Source organism: Mesitornis unicolor, unplaced genomic scaffold (assembly GCF_000695765.1).
Source record: "Mesitornis unicolor isolate BGI_N332 unplaced genomic scaffold, ASM69576v1 scaffold24863, whole genome shotgun sequence".
NCBI classification, from domain to species: Eukaryota; Metazoa; Chordata; class Aves; order Mesitornithiformes; family Mesitornithidae; genus Mesitornis; species Mesitornis unicolor.
In genome coordinates, this window is record NW_010172961.1 from 31,758 (window position 1) to 55,511 (window position 23,754).

Consider the following 23,754-nt stretch of genomic DNA (forward strand, 5'->3'; position numbering starts at 1 on the left):
CTCTTGATTACTTATGAGCTTGTTTTGGCTTTGCTTAGAACAGTAAAGCTTAAAAAAGAGGCCTGAGACATTTACAGGGAGAGAAAAGAAATTGTTGTCCAAGCTCACTTAGCCATTTTCCTGTTAGCAAAAACCATTTAAATCTCAGCTCTATTTCATAATGCTGAACACACAACCCAAAAGCTGGAATTACAACTGGATTTAACACTTTGTTGAGATCTTTCATTGCTAACACTTCAAAGTGACGTATCCCATAAAACAAGTTGGTTTCCCTGGAATCTATGAATGGGATTTACCATTTTCCTAGTGAATTCTCCACTAACTATGGTTGAAACCTATTATACGTACTTTTTGGAAAAGGGCTGTGGCTGCACACTGGGATAGTTAGTATTACATTAGTCTCTGTTTTCCCAAATGATATGATACTCTCTGCAGATGGGAGAGAATTCCAGTTTGCAGCTCCCTGAGCTGATGCAGTAACACAAGGTAATTTCCAGTTCCACTTTCCAGCAACTGAGGAAACACTGGCATTCTACCTGCCCGGAACAAAACAAGCGGAGATAGGCACTTAAGTTGAAAGTATGCAAACCTTTTCTTCCCATACAAAAACCTGCCAAGGAAATAATCTTTCTTAAGTGTTTAAGCTTTCCTAAAGAATCTCAAATTAAGTCAGAAGCAACTGAGTATTGGCACAAACCCAGCATTATTAAAAAAGAAATTTCTTAAAAAGAAACGTATTTGGCCAGTTCCTTCTCCATCTCGGAATACTGCTCTTTGAGGCGCTCCATAGCTTTGCTGTGCTCTTCGTCCACCTCTGCTCGCTTGTTTTGTTGTTCTTTCATGAATTCCTCCCAGTGGGCTATGTGCTTTTCTTCACGAGCCATCAGCTTGTCCACCTGAAGCTGAGAAGAGGAAAATGAGAAGTTTTATCAATCATTTCCAGAATAAAACAGAGGGTTTAACCAGATTTTCACATAATGTCAGAGTGCACTTTTCCTTTAGTAAAGTGAAACTAGCAAGAAAGCATACAAAAAGGTGAAACAAAAAAAAATATTTTTATAGTCAATCCAAAACAAATGGTAAAATGTCTATGACACTGTTAATGTGATAGCATTAGCAACAATAGCTTTTCTATGCTACAGTCTGGTGAAAATTAATTAAATAAATGGAAAGACACTTTAAAGTTACTAGTTTGCTTCTGTTAGTTTCTGAAGATCACACTTGTTGCATTATTTTCTCCTCTTGACTACTGACTATGTTAGAAGTACTGTAAGCAGCTGATATAAATCTGTATTATCTCACAAAGATTTTCTTTTAAGAATGAACTTCTGATTTTAGGAACATGGCGTTAAGTGTTTTTAGCTCCTTAGTTACAAAAAAAACCCAAAAAAATACTGAATGGACACTGGTTTTCTTTTCCTATTCTTTTGTTGTGTTCACACAGAAGGAGGCTGCCTACTGACCCAAACAGATTCAAGGAGTCCACTGTTCTGAAAGTAACCAAAAGAGAAATAACTTAAACAAAATGCACCTAATTTCTTATGAAGTGGTCTTAAAGAACTAAGAATTTGCATCTAGTTCATCAAGCACAGGCAGATCTGTGTTATGTGTGATACAGACTAAAAGGCACTGGGAGAATTACCATAGCTGATTTATGAGGAAAATACTAGGCCCACTTTATTTCATATTTGCAAGTACTAGACAAAATGAAACTTTAAAGACTTACGTATGTCCATTATTTAGGTCTATATGCATCAGTAGAGCTTAAAGAATCCACTTCAACAGTCAAGACATTTGAGGTTTTATGTCAAAATTATGCCAAATTAAATTTTATGTTAACTTTCACTTTTTACAGGTAACCTGGATGCTTTCTTCAATTTCTGTCTTTCAGTATAAATTTATAAATACAAAGGTTTGGGAAACTCAAACTAAATTTAGAATGTTCTATGTTTGTAAAAATGCCTACTAATTTCCTAAGTCTAATTTTGTAAGTAATTGTTTTAATAACATATTTAGACATGACTCAATTTTGAAAATTTTCAGATTTCATGTTCATATAAAAAGCTGAAATAGTTTTGAATTAATGTGTTATAATTTGGTTTAGATATAAACCAAAGCCTGTCTAAATTACAGACATAGTTGCTGCCTTATTAATTCCTGTTCTGGGAACTCCCTTTGGTGTGTTAGCAAATTTACATATTTTGGCAGTGATGTCTTTCATATTTCTTTTATATCAACACCTAAGTTCAGACATTAGTTATCTGGAAAAAATCTAATCTGATTATGAAACCATTTTTTTAACTCAACAGTGCATACTGCTTGAAGTTGAAAGACAGTAAAGCTTTCTTGTGTACAGTACTGCCTCACACAGGTTGGTGTATTTATTTCTATCCTAGTTTTACTGTCACTGGTTATGTAAAAAATTAACATTTATAAAAACATCAAAATTTTCAGTAAACTTTGTTATTAGTATTACTTGGGCTATTTTGCTGAAATTAAGAAACACCATCAAAAACACATCAAAGAACCCCAAAATAAAACCCCACCATTTGTGGGAGACACAGGCTTTGAGAACCATTACCATACCAGTTCATGCTACAAGCAATTAAGAGCTAAGACCATGATGGGAAGTGTTAGGTAACTTCCAGTATAAGCCTGTATCCCTATCATAAAATATTTAAAAGAAAAAAAAATAAGAATATAGTACATAAAAACAGGTTCACAACATTTCTTGAAGCCTTCTCTAGTTTCTCCCACAAGCTTAGAGAAATCCACAGCTTGAACTATGAAGTAAATATTGCTGATCTGGAAGAGGAGACTGCTCAACAAGACAAGGGATTCCATGAACGTTTCTTTCAATGACACTCCTGTAATCACAAATTATTTTACACTCTGAAGTAAGAATGTGGTAGGGACAACATAATTTCCTTTTTGTTACTTGGCTGATAACAGTAGCTGAAAGAAACTCCAAAAAAGATAATTAGTACAGCAAATAATCTTGAAATTCATTCTATTCAGTAGAAATTTAATTAATTTCACTGAGGGCTGCTAACACTTATCACTTGACACTAGATCTTACCAAAACCTCATTATTTTTTCAGAACACATGATTTCAGAAAGAGGAGAAATTATGTTTCCTTACTTAAGTAGCTCAACTACAGTGACATTTTTTATCTATAATTTTAGAAAGTTACCTGCCTGTTACTACTCACATTTAGAAAGTCTCAAGCCAAGATGTCTAACTATACAAGCTTAAAGAAACATTATGAATCCTGAATAGCTATTAGTATTTCTCCATTGCATATCAAAAATTGAGTGGAAATATACAGCTAATCTTTTAAAAAAGAATAGTTACAATTCTTAAGAGACTGTTCATTTTCTAAGTTATAAATTTTTTTATTAAAGTTTTACTTCAAACAAACAGTAGCAGAAATAAAAGAATTTCCTACTTAAGCTTTCTACCAGTATCTGCACGAGTGTTAGACACAAGCAAACCTTGTCAGGGTTCAACAGCGTGCTATTCACACAGTACCAGTATTCAACTGCAACTGGACTGCCCATCTTCATTGATTACAAAAAGGAAAGAAAAACATGACTATCAACTTACATAAATCAATGCACAGCCTGTTTTGCATGATGGCCACAGAAATGTCTTCAGTTTTTCTGAACTAAATTATTACTAATAACATTTTGCAAGTAAGATAACACAGGAACACAATCATGAAGAAGTAATGGGAAAACACGAAACTAATTTCTTGTGTAATTTTCCAAATTTTAGATTCAGAGCACATGTATTTCAAATGAACGAAGTGTAGCCAACTGAAAGATTCCAGTGATCCACATGTTCCTATAATATAGCCCTTCATTAAATAACCTATCCACAAGTGAAAAACACACTTCCTTTCCAACAAGCAATATATATAATATGGTCAATGTTCCCTAGGAAAGATTTACATTTCCATTCTGGTAGGTTAGTAGGTGTTTTTTATTCCACAGAAAATAATTTTTTTATACATTTAAGCTTTCCCTGTATGTGACAAATATTATAGTCTGAGCTAGGAGCAAAAATAAAGCAAAGGAAATTTTAAAAAGTAGTTTCCATATATTAGGAATTGTAGGAAGAGCTAGTGATTCATTAACTTTGCAGTCCTAGAACACAGATGTTGCTGCAGTTTGCATTTTATAAGTGCAGAAATCACCCCAAAAGAAGTTTTACTGCAAGTATATTAAGTATAGAAAAATATGTGCTCTGCTGAAGGCATGTAGACTTGCTGTAGAAGCACAAGACTCTTACTTCGGTCACATTATAAAAATCTATCTATCCATCCTTTACCTTCCTCTCTTCATGCTCCCTCTCTTGGAGTTTATGGATCATACCGTTGGCAGCTTGCACTGAAATAACAAATTGCAGTAGATCAGTCTGCTGTTCTAAATCAGAGAAACTTGCCTGAAAGGGATTTAAAAGGCTCTTGCAAGTCAAAGATTATACTCCAGTGTCACTTAACTCTGCACGAAAAAGATTTGTCAGTACTTGCAGAAAAAGCTTTAGACTGCTATCTGTATGTAGGCATATCACCGAGTTCAAGCCTTATGCGTTCTAGAAGCCAAGAAGAGAAACGCAGCTAAGTCCTCTTGTGCCCGTACTCCTTAGTGTTGCTGATGAGCTGGAGTGCACTACTCAGCACCTCAGAAGACATCTCAAGTCACTATGTAGAAACAGGTGACCAAGCTCTGAGCTGTAGTTGTGGCTTTTGGTTTTTTTTTTCTTTATTTTTTTCCTCATCGAATATAAAACTGATTTAGTAAAAGTGATCTACATGGAGAAAATCTTCATGCTGGAGACAGCCATTGTGAGACTAAGCTTAGGAAAACTTCTCAACGGAAATAGGTACTGTATTCCTATGCAGTTTTCCTTTTCCCTTAACTTATTTAACACTCAATTAATGCAGAATTAAATAAACATATTTCCCCAAAGCAGTCATTTCTCCCACTAACACATCCCAGTATTGAGAAATACCTTACTTATTTTTCATCATCCTAAAGCTGATGACTTCTCACACCAGGAGGGAGGCTCCTGCCCCGCCAAGTACTTCCAGTTACAGAACAGGTTCACTGCCCTCGTAGCTGATGAAGAGCTGGGAGCACCATGAATTGGAACATCTGGTGGCTGAACCTGAGCCACTCGGGACCATTAGACAGTGGCATCCCCTATGGCAGGGGATGAAGGTCCCCATCTGTTAATATGTTTTGTAATCTAGAGAGGTCTGCTGCTTGCTGGGGCCCCACATTTGGGATATTGTGGAGAGGGTACTAAGGCTTGGACTGTTACCCCTGCAGCTCTTCCACGTAAACACCAGTGGTACTGCAGGAGTGACCTGAGAAAAATGAGGAATGTCTACAGGGATCTGAGGAGAGTGGTCAAAGGCATAGGAGTCCAGCTAATGTTCTCCTCAACCCTCCTGGTGAGGGGTACTTGATGGATCTTTGGTTAAATTTAACAGCTGGTTGCACAGTAGATGTTGGCAGCAGGGTTTTGGTTTCTACAACCACGACACCCATTCTGAGCTGCTTGGAAGAGGTGGGATCCATCTGGCTGAACAGGGCAAAAGTAGCTTTGCCAAAAGGCTGGCCAACGTCGTATGGACAGCTTCAAACTAGAAATAACGTGAGGGGGTGATTCTTCCAAAAAAAAGTAAGGAAACTGGGGATAAAGTAGGCAAACCAACAGTTTGGGATGATGGCAACTTAAGGGACATAGCAACTTTTTCAAGGATCACCTCCTCCAAACTCAAGAAAGGTCCAACCCAACAAGTAGGAAATCAAGCAAAGGTGGCAGGAGGCCTGCATGGATTGAGCAAGGAGCTCTTAACTGAATTCAGACTTAAAAAGGAAATATATAGGAGGTGGAAGCAGAGGCAGATGACCCAGCAGGAGTATAGTTGCTGTCTGATTATGCAGGTACAGAGTTAGGAAAGTCAAAGCCAACCTGGAGCTAAATTTGGCAAGGGATGGAAAGGGCAACAAGAAAGAATCCCACAAGCACGTAAACAGCAAAAGAAAAACTAGGGAAAATGCAGACCCCTCTGCTAAATGGGGCAGGGGAGCTGGTGACAAAGAGCATGGAAAGAGCTAAGGTACTCAATGCCTTAGTTTTTACCATAAAAACCAGTCTTCAGCAACCCCAGGCCCCTGAGACCAGTGGGAAAGTCTGGGGTGAAGAAGACTTACCTTCATGGAAGAGAACCAGGTAGGGAGTACTTAAACACACTGGAAATATGTTAAGTCCACAGTGCCTGACAGGTTGCTTCCATGAGTGCTGTGGGAGTTGGCTAATGTCACTGTGAGGCCACTGTCTCTTTGCAAGAGAGAGAGGTTCCTGAAGACTGGACTCCTATCTTCTAGGGCATGAAGAAAAATACAGAGAACTACTGACCGACCAGTCAGCACCACCTCAGTCTCTGTAAAGGTGAAGGAAGAAAATCCTCCTGGAAGCACTTCCAAACACATGAAGAACAAGAAGGTGACTGGGAGTAGTTGGCATGGATTTACAAATGGGAAATCATCCTTAACCAACCTGGCAGATGGCACGAAAGCAGGTGATGTTGTTTACTTCAGCTTCAGTAAGGCTTTTGACACTGTCTCCCATAACATCCTCACAGACAAGCTAACGAAGTATGGGTTAAGTAAGTGAGGTGGATTGAAAACTGGCTGAACAACCAAGTCTGTGATCAGCAGCACCAAGTCAAGCTGGAGGCAAGTCACTAGTGGTTTACTCCAGGGGCCAGCACTATGGCCAGTACTGTTTAACATCTTCATCAAGGATGCTGATGCTAGAGCAGAGAGCAGCCTCAGCAAATTTGCAAGCAATACAAAACCAGGAGGAGTGGCTGACATTATATGGTTGTTCTGCCATTCAGAAGGACCTTGAACAACTGGACGATTGGGCTGAGATGAATCTTATGAAGCTCAACATGGGGAAATGACAAGACCTGCATCTGAGGAGGAATAACCCCAGGCAGCAATTCACACTGAGGACCAACAACACAGCATTGGAGCAAAAAGCAAAAGGCCAACAGGCTCCTGGGCTGCATTAGGAAAAGCATTGCCAGCAGATTAAGGGAGGTGATCCTGGCATGAGCCAGCAATGTGCCCTCGTGGTCAAGAAGGCAAATGGTATCCTGGGGTGCATTAAGAAGACTGTTGTCAGCAGGATGAAGGAGGTTACACTCCCTCTCTACCATAGTGAGACCACACCTGGAGTACTCTGTCCAGTTCTGGTCTCTCTGGTTCAAGAAAGATATGGAATTACTGGAGAGAGTCTAGCAGAGGGCTACAACAATTAGGGGACTGGAGCATCTCTCTTAACAAGGAAAGGCTGATACAGATACACTTGAGTCTCTTCAGCCTGGAGAAGATAAGGCTGAGAGGGGATCTTATTAATGTTTAGGGCCGGTGTCAAGAGGATGGGGCCAGACTCTTTTCAGTGGTGTCCTACAACAGGACAAGGGGCACAAACTGGATCACACTAAGTTCCATCTAAACATGAGGAAAAACTTCTTTACTGTAAGGGTGACAGAGCACTGGAACAGGCTGCCCAGAGAGGTTGTGGAGTCTCCTTCTCTGGAGACATTCAAAACCTGCCTGGATGCGCTTCTGTGCAACCTGCTGCAGGTGAGCCTGCTTTGGCAGGGGGGTTGGACTGGATGATCTCTAGACGTCCCTTCCAACCCATACCATTCTGTGACCCCTTCTCCCTGCTCAGCGCTAATGAGGCTGCACCCTCATTGTGTCTGCTTCTGGGCTTCCCAGTAAATGAAAGAGATGAACTTACTGGAGCAAGTCCAGCACGTGGCCACAAAGACAATTAAGGGACTGAAGCATCTTTCATATGAGGATAGGCTGAGAGAACTCAGACTGTTCAGCCTGGAGAAAAGTAGGCCTGGGGAGGATCTCATAAATGTGAATAAATATCTGATTGAAGAGAATGAAGATGAGGGAGCCAGACTCTCCTCTGTTGTGCTCACTGACAGGACAAGAAGCAGTGGGCGTAAACTGAAACACATGAGATTCCATCTGAACACAAGCAAATGTTTTTTTTTTTTCCAGTGAGAGCTGTCAAACACCAGCATAGGTTGCCAAAAGTGGTTGTGGAGTCTCCATCTGTAGAGACATTCAAAACTCACCTGGACACAGCCCTGGGCAATGGGATCTAGCTGCACTTGCTTGCACAGTGAGGTTGGACAAAATGACCTCCAGAGGTCCCTTCTCACCTCAAATATTCTGTGACTGTACTGCTAATGATGTATTGCACAGCAATTTAGAAGGTATTAGAACATATGCCTTATTTGCATAACTAAATTTTAAATATCTTCTCGCCAACATTTTATGTGTATGACATCATCTACCATTTGTTATTCTGTCAGCGGCCATATAAGTGAGTTAGATGAAATTAAATGCTCATACACCACGCTATACATAAAATATAATAAAACTCAAAATGGCATGTTTCAACTACGTAAGTTTGTCAGCTAAAGCTAGATGAAGTCTCTTTATGAGAAGCTATCCCGCTAAGTAAGAAAGAAAAAGATACTGAAAAATTAATATAACACATTTTAAACTTACTTTTAACATCTGATGTTAATGATCATAACTATGAAACTAGGATTAATATACAATAATTACTACTACTACTACCACCCTGTTTGTGACTAAAATAACAGTATTAGCATATTTCATAGCCATACAGCAGCAAGTTTTGTTTTAAATTACAGGGGGCAATATTATGCTCTTTCATGGGAAAATTATGAAACCTGAAGGTCACACCACAGCATGCTTGCAACAAAACAGAAAACTGAAATTTTGTCCATGGATTTAGCTGACATGGGGCACTATCTTGTTTCTAAATGAGCAGCGAAAGATTGAGCTAAAATATCTTATATTTAAATTAACAAAAAGCTGTAATGTAACCTTAGCAAGAGATGTGTTGGCTGGAGCAATAAATAAGAAAGAATGTCTCAGTTGTTTCCGTTTTTAAAGTTTCACAGAAATGAGAACAAAGCACACAAATGGTAGAAAATTTATCCACGGATGGTAATTTTTCCACAAATCATATTTTGAATCCAAACTATTTAAACTGTCCCTCAAAATGATGCAACAAGGGAAATAAGAAGCAATGCGCTTACATCTCTTCAATGCTTCGTTCAAATTCTCATGCATTGCCTGCTCACACTTCGGAAGAATGTGTTCATTTGTTTCAAAGACTGTGTTCTTTAGATTTTCAAGTACTCGCAGTTCTCGGAGGCCACGTTTTTCCTGACAGAAAAAATGGAAAGAAAATAAGTGGCTAACCAGGAATTCTACTTTCCAAAATAAGATGGTTTCGCAGTTGATAAACTAACAGCTTTACCTCAAAGATTACACCACTGTCTATTAAGGTGTTACTTAACTTACTTAGCACAACTGATAAAATTAATTTTGTGAAAAAATAGAGTGCTGCTTCATTCTTCACACTAGAATAGAGGAATACTTTGAACAACACTTTTGGCCTCTTCAAAAAAAGTATTTACTAATGAAAACATCATGTGGAAAAAGATGTTTGCTATAGATAATTTACAGTGTACCAAAAACAACAGAGAGAAACTGTGCTTGAAAGCATTGGATTTTTATAACTCAACTGTTACAAAGAAAACCATAGCAGTGATTTTGCTTGCTTGATGTCTGACCTTTCAGATTTAGCACGGTACGAAGTTAAAACAACGGAAGTGAAATTATTTTTACTGAAGTAAAATGATTAAGTCAAGATTAAAAAATGACATAGCTGACTAAAGAGGCAGCCCTTCTTCTGGTTCAAGAAGAACAAGCTCTTGCTCTATTGTTTATATTTTAAAAACATATTTTTTAAAAAAAATCTATTTTTCTGAAGCCACAGCACCAATCACACTCTGAGTTTCACCTGCACTTTCCTTCAGACAATTAAAAAGGTTCTGAAATCTGCTCCAGGATGCTGCCTGCCTACTTCCCCCTTCTCCCCCTCTTTAGTTACGAAGAGAGTTGCAAACAAGCATTCCTATACTGCAAGTTACTAATCATAAGGCAAATCTAGATAATAAAAAAATACTGCATCACATGAAATGGGAAAATGGATCACCATGCCCATTTTAAAACTTCAGAAACAGAGGCACAGACAAGTAAAGTGGTTTAATTAAACAGGTTCCAGACTTCCTGAACGCAAATGTACATTCTTTACACACCAGATGCTAATCATGGAAAGAAGCAGCTTATGTCCTATTACAACCAAAAGTATCTGATATGTCAAAGCAAGAAAAAAATGTAATTTTTGGAAGAAATTCCAAGTTGCGAAAATGTAAATACTCCTCTGCTTTGGCTATTCCACCCCCCCCCCAAAAAAAAAAATATAAACCAGAAACTGAATTTCAAGACAAGATCTAAGAACATAAGAAATTTGTCTAAGACACAGAACAAGACTTTAGGTATAATGAGAGAAATATATGAATTATATTTATAAAGATGAGTTATAAATTCCTAACTGAGTTGAAAAGCCATGTGAAACTATTTACTGTATTCTATAATTTACCTAGGGAAGGCAAAGAAAAGAAATAATTCCCTATGACTCCCAAGCCCGCAGGATACGTATCTGATGAGAGGTTAGTTCACATACTTTGCTAAACCAGCATAAAGACAAATTAGACCTGGTCGACATATTAGCTACAATGTGCATGTATATGAGGGGTAAAAGATTTTAATGTAATTCTTAAAAAATCAGCTCTACACACTGTAAGTTTGAGCTATAACTGTATTTGCAGGACTAATTTCAAGATTTTTAAGTACTACAATCTTTAAGAATTAAAATCTACCCTGAAATAGCCTTTAGTGGACACAAGATTGTACTTTTCTAAGCTTCTGCTGCCATCTCGTGGAAAGTGTGTTACACTCTGCAAGCAAAGTTCCATGCAAATACTTTTACACCTTCAGAACTTTAGTCCTATGTGCAGCCAATCAAATAACATTCATTCAATTTTTAATGATTTTTCTTACGTTGCATAAAGTGTTGCTCTTTTCCTCCAGAGATATTACCTTCTTTCATGAAACAAAAATTAAAGAAAAATTGAATTATAACTGTGCTAGCTGAATCCAGCTGAGGCACAAAGGAGTTTGTTCACCAGCTGTAAACCTATAACGGCCAACAATATTTTCCTTGACCCAACAAGACTTCTCTAGGATGTCAGGACTACATCATTCTCCTGCACCAATATTCCTGCCAGTCTTTTTGCAGAAAAAATATTAATGCCCCTCTCAAAAGGTTTTAAATAAAAAGACAAAAATTACTGCATTGGCTACTAAAGATGCAGATATATATTACAATTATTTTGCCCAAGAAATACATGTCAAGTCTTTCTGAAGAAAATGACATACATACTATAGTCTCTAAAACAATATTAAAACTCTTTGAAGTCTCAGACTCTGAAGGTTACAACACGCAATAATATACAAATACTTACTTCAAATTCTTTAACAAAGTAACGTAGTTCTCCCTGAACTACTGGTCTGTGATCCAGTAGTCTTGAATAGATTTCCCCAACATCTACAAGATTAATGAAAGTCAGATTTTAGCTTTTCTCTCACATTCCATACTAGGCTACACAAGGCTGCAACCACACTTCAATGTAAGAGGCCTATGACTGCTCACCAAGCACACACAAAATCAAGAGCACCAGAATAATATTTGTTGGCTATCCTATCTATTCAGCTAACCACCAGCTTAGACAAAACACAACAAGTCAGTGTTCCAGATGCCACAGACACCTTTCTGTGCAGGTGAACGTTCTCCTGTGTCTCTCAGTACCCTCTGTTTCAATCCTCTTCCTCCTCAGCACAGTTTCCATATCTGCCTGTTAAATGGAGGTAAAAATTTGATGCCAAGCAGAATTAAATGGTATAGCTCAACAGTGATTCAAACCTTAAGATACATGAGTTTTCTGCAGTGAGGCACAAGAGGAAAGCTCACTACAGAGGAAAACTGTTAGCATTTTCTTGTATTTCAGGGCCAAAGACTTGAAACTTACTTTTGAAGGAGGGTATTTACAACATAAACACCTGTGAGAAATAGGCTTGGCTGTCATACAGAAAGCAAAACAAAATAAAAAGCCTATAACATTTAAAAGCACTCTTAGAGCACAGCAAGAACGCTATTTCAAGACATACACAGTGTAGTTCCAACAACCACTTTAAACTGATTCTGAACTGACACTGACACCTAAAGGAACAGTCCTGTCCCCAGCTGTTTATTCCCACCTTGTGGCTCTCCCTCTCTACTGTATCCACATATACTTGCTCAACAACCTGAATCCCACCCCATTAAAAAAAAAGTAAGAAGTGTAGAACTATTATTTCAAACCGGGGGAATGACATGATTGTAGTAGATAAAACACAGGCTAAACCACTTGCAAGTTCAAACGCTTTTGTGCACAAATTAAACAGGGACAAAACACGAGTGTCTGGGAGAACACAACAAAAGTCAGAACCTCCCAGGACACTTAATGCCGGTGGCAAGGCCTCAGCGGCAGATTCGTCTTCTCAAAACAAAGCCACGCAGCTATTCCAGCCTCAGACCCCAAGCGGCGAAAGCCAGTTCAGCTCCCTCCCAGGTGCCCACCTCAGCCCTCACAAGAGGGGACCGCAGAGGGCTGCCAGGCGGCCGAGGAGACCGCTAACGCACGTCCCCGCAACGACAACCTCAGGGAGCCAGTACCGAACCGGGCCGCTCCCGTTCCTTACCCTTTATGATGGGCTGAATCGGAGACCCAGCGGCAAGCACCTCCCGCTTCCTGTCGCCGGCCAGCGGGGCGGCGCTGCTCCGGCTGGGGGACGCGGGGCCAGCCCCGCTCATGGTGCTCGGTGCCCCCTCTTCGACAGTGGCCCACGGGCAGCCCGGCCCTTCCCCGCACAGCCGCTGAACTTCCGCCTCGCCTCCCTGTACAGCTCCGTGAGGCCACTGCGGCGCGCCGGCCGCCTCGGCGCCGGCCGTTGCTCCCGCCTCCGCGCCGGCCGTTGCTGTAGTAACGGCGGCGGGGCGGGCCCGCCCTGGCCTCCTGCCGCCCCCGGGACACGGCGGGCACCGGCCTCCTCCGGCTGCGCAGAGGATTTTTACACGGAATTCAGCTGCTGCGTGAGGGCACCGGTGCGTTCTGGCCTGTGCATCAGGGACGCCTCCAGTGCACAGCCCAGTGCACAGCTTTCTCTGAGCCCAACGCCACACATTTTTGAGGAAAAAAACAAACCAAAAAAACCCCCCAAAACCAAACCAGAAACAAAACCACAAATTCAAAATAAACAAACAAGAAAAACCCACCAAAAAACCCCAGGGCTTGCTTGTTTGTTGTTTTAGGAAAAAAGACATTAATTCAGATAAATCAGTTTGCTTCTGGGTAAACACACATAACAACTGTTGGACATGTGGGCTACAAAAATTCCAAGCAACAGTATATCACACAACTACACAAACCCCCAAAAATTACATAAAATCACCATACATTTATTTTAAAACCATTTGAAAGTGTAGGCTTATTTTCAATATACCTCTCACCCCTTAAAAATTACAGTATATTAGCTTTATTGTGTGACTTTTTTATGCTACATAAACACAGTAACTTTTAGAACAGCTTGATCCTATGTAGGCAATTGCATCCACAGTTTGGTTTTGTTACACATCTTGCTTTACGTGCAATACATATCACACTGCTCAATGTCTTTGTATGGCCAATGAAGGAAGAACTGGACCACAAATTCTGCTCCAGCTGCTGCAGCCTTCAGTGTCCTGACCGGGAACACCTGCAAGGAGCCAGTTTAGCTGGAACAATTACTATTTCATTAGTAGAAAACAGGAGTAGCAGATATTTCTTTGTTAGAAATTAGCTCTGCCCATGTTCTATAAGTAGTAGCTTTTATAAGTAGTAACAAAAGAGAAAAAAAAGACTTTTTTAATTGTGTGAAGCTATTAGAACAGACACAGAAAATTATCCTATTATTAAATTCTGCATCCATTTATCAAAGCTCAGAAACTGCTCACTGAAATAACTTTTTTTTTTTACAATATATACAATGTTCTAAACTCAGACTTAAAAATGAGTGATTTTATTGAAACAATCTCCCTACTGATCAGTTCCAACATGATTAGAATCTGTTTAAATAATAAAATGAATCTTACATTGGGCAGTGTTCAATGTTTCAACTAAAGTTATTACTAAATTATATATATATATATTTTAAAATAGTTTTTCACTCTTTCACTGTTATGTAGTCTGTAAATATTACATCAAATAGGCAATTAGCAGAGATCAGAATTGTTATAAAAATATTGTTCCCTTCACGTATAATTTTTCCCCCAAAGTAACCATCTCTTGCAACCTATAGATTAGTATTTACGTTTTTTTCACTTGGGTCCAGAGCACATAAGCACTTGACAGTCACCAGTAAATTACACTAGTGCTCTGATATAATATCTGCAGGATATTCCAGCTGGCTTGATAATCACTAATAATTAGGGGTAGAATTGTTAATTTTAGTCGCTTTCCAGTCTAACTGCCCTCCTTTCCTAATCTTTGTCTCAGACAAGTTATTTCCCCCCTCTAAGAGCTTTTGCTCCAGGTATCTTTTTATTTGCTAAGGAGGAACCCTGTAGTGAAGAGGGTTTACAACTACTGCATTTCTAGGGAAGAGTTTTTACATCACGAGTAATGTCAGGTTCAGAATTACAGGACTGCAACAAGGGCAAATCCTGTGACAGATAAGTGCATCGGTTTCTAGGACTACTGTCCTGAAACCATTTCTCCTCTTTGTTTGAATAGTTGTGGGGTTTTTTTTAAAGAATATGCTTTATTTGCTGCACTTATGCCTTCCCTCCCCTTCCCCCCGCTTACTTTCATTGCCCCGTCAAGCTTATTCTCAAAACATATTTAAAAAAATTAAGGAGGACTTAAAGGGGTGATGGCTATAAAAAGACAATACTTGTGGAGCGCCTGACCTGTCAGTTTGTAGGAAGTAGTCATCAAGTCACAAAAATATGGAAATAGCTATGGCTTGGAGCATGAAAATCAACATATGTAGTCATCATGTATTTTTTTTCTGGAAGATAGGCTAAACAACCTCTGTCACTTTTGCCGTGCAATGGAACCCGCTTTCTCTTTTAGGGATCCCCCTGCCACTTCCCGTTAGCATTAGCAGCACTCTGAATTGCAAAATCTTCAGATGAACGTGCCGAGTCCTGTCATTTCCCCCACAGGCTGTCTAGCGATGATAATCCACTAAAGGATTGTTTCATCCAAGTGGCAGTGTCCAAGTCAAATGCCGGCAACAGGCAGGGAAACCCAGACCTGTTGAGGCAGACGTCTGCCGAGACGGGAGGAATCGGAGCGACGGCCCTTAAGAGGGCGAGGCGGGGGACATACTTTGCGCCAGCAGAATAAGTCCATGGGCTGCACCCGTGATGGGAGACCGAGACCTCGATGGTGATGGCTGGAAGTTTGGGGGCCGCAATGCCGATGCTGGCCAAAGCAGGCCTGGGGCTGCGCTGTTTGGAGGAGTGCCTTGTCAGATTAGCCGCCCGGCTACTGTGTTTGATGCTCAACCTGGACGGACAGGCCTGCCAGGCAGAAACTGCTCAGGCAGATGATGCTAGGGAGGACAAAAATTATCCACTGCGAGACTAAGAAGACAGATGACACCCAGCAGGAACAGCAAGCCAAATCTGCAGAATCCACAATGCAGCTGGCTAGCCCGAGGCTACCTGCCTCTTTGAAGTGGAATAGACATCACCGACGAGCTGTCAAATTAGATCACCAGCCTGGAAATGCTGAAAGAGATTTAATTCTTCCAACAGAGAAGGGAAAGTTTAATAGATGAAAATCTTCCTAAAGGGGCCAAGGTAGTGTGGGAAGGGAAAGGGAAATCCTTCAGATGCAGCAACAATGAAAAATTAATCACCTGCCACTTGCCTGCAGAATGAGATGGGATGTGTGGTGTTCTGCAGTAGCCACCGTGGCTGTAGTCACAACCAGCACAAAATAAAGGCCACGCCTGCAGCACCATGCACAGAGCAGCAACAAGTAACCCTTAATACAAATCAATGCCCACTCACCCCCCCACATCTGTGATATCTTTGTATGTCACCCTGGAGCTGGGCTCTGAAGTACTATAAATCTAATATTTGAGACATACAGTGGTGAGATACAAAGACCCAGACTGAATCCAAAAGCTCAGCGCAGCAGAGGTGCATGATGGCATCTGCCCTCACATGTCTTTTACAGTAAAATTCAAGCACAAAAAATGTGCAAAACACAATTCAGTTTTGATAAATCCAGAACAAAATCTAAGACTACCAAGTGAGTAAGCATGTGCTCAGGTGTATGGCAAATATGAAACCTGGCATTTCCATTAGGGAATAGCAGCAGCAGCAGCATGATCCAATTATAGATGCAAAGAAGAAATACTGCTCTTGGGGCGAAAATATTAAATGTATTAATCCATTAAGCAGCTGCATTGTTGCAATTACACTTTGAAGCTAAAGACCGTGAAACACACCACAGATTAAGTGATAAAATTGAAAACCAAAAGAAAAAAAAATCACATAGGCCTACAGATCCCTCTTCATAGCAAAAAAAAAAAATTTAAAAAGAAACAAGTAAAAAAGTTACATACAAGGGTCTGTATAGACATACAATTATAAAATCAATTTATGGCCATATCAAGGCAAATTTACTTGGAGAAAAATAATGATAATGTCTCTATTCCCAACTTCAGCATTCATGTAGCAGACAAACCATGAATCACCTGCAAAGACGCAAAACAGAAGATGCTAGCGGATCTGAAAGAACATGAACCAGACCTTTGCACAAAAGAGCTTATACTGGATTTCTTGATAATGATTTGATAGGTGTGTCTATTCCTGTACTGTAATCTCTCTCAGCTAATATCTTTTTAAGTAATTTGTCCTCATCTCTTCCAAATCCACACCACTAAGGAATGGTTTTGATCATCTATTGCTTTTTAACCAAGAGGAGAATAAAGATGCCCAAGTTATAGAGCTCTCACCTGTAATGTTACTTGGGTGTATTTTATTTCATGGGCAAAACCACGTTAACACTTCCAAGTCACATTTTCATATATAACAGTTAATATACGCGAGTGTCTGTCCTGAACTGCAAAATACTCATCTCCATCTGAAACCACAGTCTCAACTCCCTGCTGATAACCCAGGATCCACACCCATGCTGAAAAGTCTAGATTACTCTTCCACCAGCTGCAATTATAATTGAAACAAGAGAGAAAGAAAGAGAGAGAGAAACTGAAAAATTATTTTACCAAGATACTTCAATGAGCTATAACACCTATTGGGAAGTTTAAGATTTACCTTACAAAAAAAAATAAGTTCCCCATTTCCAGGCCTATGTTCTTCCAAAGACCGAGATCGTAGTAAGAAATTCCTGGGAGAAGGGCGACTTCAGTTTAAAAATGCTTTGAAGAGGCCAGGGTAGGGTATAGAGAAGGATTACAAGATCGAAAAAATGAAAAGAAAATATTAAGGTGATGTGAAAATATCATCTCTTACAGGCAAACAGCTAAGATGCCAGCTAAGAGACTTCACTTACACATTATACCCAAAAAATCTCTGGCAATTCAGTAAGTGCAAACCTCTTGAAAGCACATACTTATAGTGGGTGGGCAGTGAAGACGGTAACAAGACTTCCTTGATTGGACTCTTTCAGTTGTTAACCAGCAGTGATATCTAACATGGTTTCTGTGTGGAAGACTGCGATGACAACCTGGTAGGTAAATCACTGATGACACCAAAAGAACTTGACAAAAAGCATATTATACATTTAAGCCATCGTTAAAAAATTCTTTACAGTTTTGCTGCTGAAAAGCATGCCCTTCAGTTCTGTCTGAACAGTCAGATTTTCTTAGTACCCAGGTCTAAACTGAAACTAGTTGGGTTTTTTTTGTTCAGTGTAACAGAGATCTTCTCAAGTCTCATTCCTACTCACTCTTCTCTAATCCTGTATTACACCTGGATTTTTATATAAATCCATGTCATCCAGTTGTAAATCTCAGTGCAAGAACAGCCCCTACCAAACCCTCACTTGGAAATGGTTAAACATACAAAGATAACTAAAAATCATCAGCACACTTCTAATATATCCAGTGCAATACTCCAACACCCATTTCAACCTGGCTTGTCTGCAAGCAGTGACCATTGTGGCATCACAGAGAAAAAAAAACAAGTCAAAGTAGTAAGTGTAACCTTTCACTGAACACTTGCAATTATCGTATTTATTTTGCTGCTGAATTCTTCAGTTGCTGAAAGGTTGTCATGCAGCACGATCTCACCATATGGCAACAACCTCAAGTCCTAGAGGCACATACTTAAAAGACCATAACATGTCAGACCCCTTGAATAAATTAGATAGAACAATTATGCAAAATAATAATCCTGCAATGATGAGATAAATTAACAAATGAGAGTGTCACTGATCATGAAATGCCGTGCAAATAAATTCCACACATCACTCTGGTCATCATCATCATCAAACTGCAAAGCAACAAAAGTAAAATATCACCACAGTATTTACTGTGCCCTTCAGCAACTGAAATTTTAAGAAAGGAGAAGGGGGTTGCAAGATAGGAAAGTCACTTTTACTAATGTTCAGTGAAAGTAGAATAAAATATTACAAAAACAGAAAGACAAGCAGTAATAGCTTTGAAAACAGCAGAACATTTAGCCATGCACACTCCTTACACAGATCATCAATGTTAATTTGAGAGCTGAAGTACACTGCACCTCAAAGCATAACCTTAAAAAAATGCACCTGATACAATCTCACTTAGACCAAGCTACATTTTTAAGACTTTTTTCGTAAGTTAGGGTTCTTGTTTGTCTGTTTGGGTTTTTTTACTGATTTAGTTGTCCTGGATGATCAAAAGGCAAGACACAAAAAGGGGAAGAGGGGAGGAAATCAATGCCATCTGGTATTCCCAGTCATGTCTCTGAAGGCAAAGTCTCAATTCATCCTTCTTTGCTTTTAACCCTCTGCCCCCCCATCCCCCTTATGCTTCTCCATGCAGGGGAGAGAAAATTGAAATGCATAGGACAGTGACCAAATACCTTGTAGACAGTATAGAGTTAAATTTTACTAAACCACTTCTAAACATTTAATCTTTGTTAGCTGAACTTTTTTTTGCATTTCATCAGCAAGAAGCTTGTTCTACACCAGAGAAAACAAAACTGGCACAAGAGGCTAGGGGATACTGCAGCAGTAGCATGCAGCGACCTAGAGAAATCCCAGCACTTGGAAACAGCTGCTGTTTGGGATTTACAAGAAAAAAAAAATAAAAAAGGAAAAAAGATACTTTATAGCATCATCCTGACAAAACTTGTCTGAGAAGACAACAGTACTGTTTTCACCAATATTTTTAGCTCTGGTTCCATTTCACTGCTCTTATCTGTAACGTACATTGCTTCTTCCATGGATGAAGGCTCGCACAAACACTTTATAAAATTTAAATCTGTCTTGTTTGCAATAGCATAAATAAAAACAATCAATCTGGAAGATGAATGTGAAACTCTCTCAAACCCTGACCAAACGATTCCCACTTACGCTTCCCTTTAGGAACAGCCAGCAGCTCACTGTAGCAGAATTTGGAATAATACCTGCACTTCTACTAAGTCTCACCATCACTTGCTCTGAGCTGTAAGTGTGGAAAAAAGCAAACTCACTCATGAGAGTGAGACTAGTCATAAGACTAGGTAACAAATGTTTGAGTAAATCGGGAATTAAGAGTCTAAGTAAAAACCTCAAGCCCTGCAGTAGTGAGATATGAAAAGTTTGGAGTACATAGTTTCTAATGTACATTTGCACTAAAGCCAACTCCACAATTCTTGAATGGATCTCAAGATTTCAGTAAAATCTTCACGATTAAGTACATAAGGTCTGTTTCCATATAGCAAGGAACAAGAGTAATAAGAGAAACAGTAGAAGCTGAGAATCAAGCCCCCTAGAAAACACTCAACTTTTTCAAACCAAACAAGAACATTTTAATTTTTAACAATATAAGGCACTCCTCAAAGTAACCTTTCGTGCCTATAAACCCTCTAAAGAAATTACATATATACAAGAAACATCAATTAGAGTCTGGCAAAGTCCAAGGTAAGCTTACTCATGCCATTTTCTTCTGTTCTTATATGTGCAGAGATGAGGTAATTCAATATCTTATTATTTACCTACTTTTTTGTTAAGGCCTTGTAACATTCAAAATGTTCAGACAGCTATCCAAGATATCTTTATACCTACCTTACTGGGTGGGAGGCTCCTAAAGTAGCACCTAAGTTAAAACAACAGAATGTATAACTAAAGTTGTTTGCTGAACACTGTTTTAGAAATAAACATAGAAGTTTATCAATTAAAATACCAAAATATTTTTATTTCTTTCAGTATTTTAACAGAAACATTAACCAAATTGTGCAGAAGGCAATTACCCAATTCAGATGTATCCTCAGTGCATTATGATAGCACTTATAAATTTTCTAAAGTAAACAGAGGGACCACAATCTACATTGAAATGACCTGTCCAATGTCTCATTCACTAATAGTGTCTCTGGATTTAAAACAAACTTGAAAACATTGAGTGTGAACTTGACAGACTAGCTCTTTATTAACTTAAGATGAGGGGTTTTGTTTTGACTGGTTTTTAAGGATCTCAAAACTTGCATTTGCACTTGTGTGGAAATACATGAGGAGAGAAATACGCAAAAATCTTGAAACACACTAGCGTTGTTACCCAGTGTGAAAGAAAACGCTTCTTGACTCTAAATAAAAGTCCACATACCACAAACGAAGTAGCAAGTGATCTAACCTTTTAAAATCTTCATTTTCGTTACTGAAGAAAAATGAGAAAGTTTCACAGCCAAATTAAGACTACAGTTTTAAAATAATTTATTCAGTCACATAAATACTTTGTAACATTTGCATGTTCCCTTTTTCACATCCTTGGCACACAATATAGCTCTTAACTTTTACAAAACTAGTGTAAACATCCATGGAAAGTAAAATGAAAGGAAAGCAGGACATACGTAAAAAATCAATAAATAGCAACGGGGGTGAATAATTGAAGGAAAAATAGTAATTATTTCCTACAAAGACCATGTAATTAAACTTGAATGTTTAACTGAAATAACTTTTTATTTTTAAAATATAGTGAATTAAAACTCAATTTCCATCTTTCTACCATTGTTGCATTTAATCAGATACTTGATACAATACTTTAACTAGTTCAAATTCTTGAACTAACAATAGCAACTCAATGCAATTTAGTAGTTGACACATGAACAGTTTTGGTTCACATATAGAAGGTTACAAACCAGCATTTGCAAGTTAGTGGTTTTGGACAGTATTAATTCTAAACTCCTAAATACCCTTCCAACATGACATCAGGGTTCTTCTTAATGAGCATTAGTGTATAATCTGTTCTTGATAAAGACGACATTAGACAGATGTTGTCGGACACCTGGATAATGTTGGATGTGGTTGAACCAACGAGACACATTAAGGTATTTCTCCTTTTCTTGCACTGTGAGGTCCATCTGCACGGAGAAGAAATACAAGGCATCAATAATACAAGGCATTGCATCATTAGCATAGTAACATGTGGTAAGGCAAAATAAAAGTGGGCAGTTTTAGCGCTGATTTCAATTCACATAAAAAGTTGTTACAGTCTAGCAGTACTCTATCTTAATTTCACATATTAATATTCACAGCCCCAAATATGTATTTACTTTTAATTTACTCAAATGAACAGACCTGGAGGGTGCAATTTACATTTGTATGATACAGAGAAGGGAAAATGTGTGTTAGCTTGCTTGAATTTAATGCATCTATCTATTGATGGAGATAGCATGGAGTACTGGGGGTGAAGGACAGAGCTCCACAACATGCACAAGCTTTTCCACGTTCCTCTAATCTAGCAGGAAGCCTTGCCTCACAGGCAAGGTGATTACTTTTTATTTAAAGGCAAGGTGATTACCTTGTATTTAACGGTGTGTTTTACGTATAGGATTTTTTTTTTCCAGGCAACTTCAGACTGGATAGAAAAAAATAAAAGTGGCTTTCTGTTTTCAGGAATAGTTACAAAGTCACACAGTAGTTACTAAGAAATAGCAGGGCATCACAATCACAGAAGCACAGAATATCAGGAGTTGGAAGGGACCTTGAAAGATCATCTAGTCCAAGTCCCCTGCCAGAGCAGGATCACCTAGACTAGGTCACACACGAAGGACAAGGCATAAGCCTTCACTGTTCAGATGTGCTAGCTCACATTGAGAGCATAATGGCATGATTCAAATCACTACAGCAAAACAAACTAAAAACCTGCCCACACTTCATAAATGTGTCTGAAGTCCTATCACTTACTCCTACAGTTTGACCTCTTGCTATTCACCACAGTTCCCAAGCTAACAGCGCAGTCACTTGCTTAGTTTAACCCAGATCAAAACAGCTGCAAGATCAGTCAGGAAGAAGTCTTCACCTACCACACAGCTACTGCAACAGCTCCTTGTCACAGGAATTGTGGCCAAGATTAATGAAGAGCTTCAAGTCTACCTTTACTTTTATCAGAGGACTGACTCAGATAATGTCATCCACAATTATAGATCTTAACTATACCTTTCAAAATCTAAGCTCAAAGCTTTGCTACAAAGTCTTTCAAGGCAGCAGTAGAACTATTCCCATCCTGTAAGTAGTATCACCTGTATTACCATTCCTTGATCAGCAATTCTAGGTCTTCTCATTCCTGTGGAATGAGAGTAGCTTATCACTTTAGACAATAAACTGTTCCCTCACAGTCTGATTTACTACAACTGAATTACAAATGGGCTAAGCCTCAAAACAGACTACAAAAGCTGTATCCGGACCAAAATGTGATCTTCATATGAACTACCCTATCGCATTCTCACCAATACTTAACCCATTCAGTGTGGAATTCACCTCACTTCACTTTCAGTTAGCTATCAAGCTTAACTTTGTCATTTGACAACACCTGCAGCCAATGAAAAAAGGGCACACCTGTATGAGATCGTTTTAACAGACAAATCACTAGCTAGACATGCCTAATATTTTTCATGTTTAGACTTCTAAAGCTAATCAAGGTTAATCCCCTCCACAAAAGCTAAACAGATGGCATATTCCTTATGCTTTTTTCTACAAACACCAGATTTCATGAGTAATGCAGGTTCACTGCAAATTTGATCTTGGGCACAGGACAGCTGCAAATAAATATCTTTGAATAGACTTTAAATCACATACTCATTCACTCAGCTGTACAAGTGAAAAGCTGGTGTTCAAAACTAAGTCTCATGTTGAATTTCACCTCATGACGCACCAGCCCTTTCAATTTCAAGAGCTGGCTGTTATATCTGCTGATTCTCCTTACTGTTCTCTCATACAGCCCAGCACTCGGCTTAGAAGTGGAAAGCTTTACATTTTTAGAGATAAAAAGAAAATAAGGATATATTCTAGAAGATAAACCACTGGAAAAATACTGAGGAAGAACATCAAGGAGTCAAGGGAAGGAATTCTAAACCAACACCACATACCATTAATTGAGCTTTAACGCTAACTTGAGAGCAGTAACTGCAGCAGCAACCAAAAAGCAGGGATCTTGCAGCTGCTCCTAAAACTAAGTAGACGC

At 39.0% G+C, this 23,754-nt stretch overlaps 2 protein-coding genes across 2 annotated transcripts in view; both read right to left on the reverse strand.

Moving 5' to 3' along the window:
- Window positions 1-722: 722 nt before the first annotated feature.
- On the reverse strand, window positions 723-12,907 carry BLOC1S5 (biogenesis of lysosomal organelles complex-1, subunit 5, muted). The gene is made up of 5 exons (XM_010180571.1): window positions 12,796-12,907; window positions 11,520-11,602; window positions 9,183-9,312; window positions 4,334-4,392; window positions 723-902 (listed from the first exon to the last, which is right to left on the reverse strand). Exons 1-5 carry the CDS (start codon window positions 12,905-12,907, stop codon window positions 723-725), a joined length of 564 nt encoding a protein of 187 aa, XP_010178873.1.
- Window positions 12,908-21,297: 8,390 nt separating this feature from the next.
- Window positions 21,298-23,754, reverse strand: part of EEF1E1 (eukaryotic translation elongation factor 1 epsilon 1) — a 16,759-nt gene continuing 14,302 nt past the window's right edge. The window contains exon 4 of the mRNA XM_010180572.1: window positions 21,298-21,652. Coding sequence (XP_010178874.1) covers window positions 21,512-21,652 — 141 coding nt within the window. The 3' untranslated portion in view covers window positions 21,298-21,511. The remainder of the gene's footprint in view (window positions 21,653-23,754) is intronic.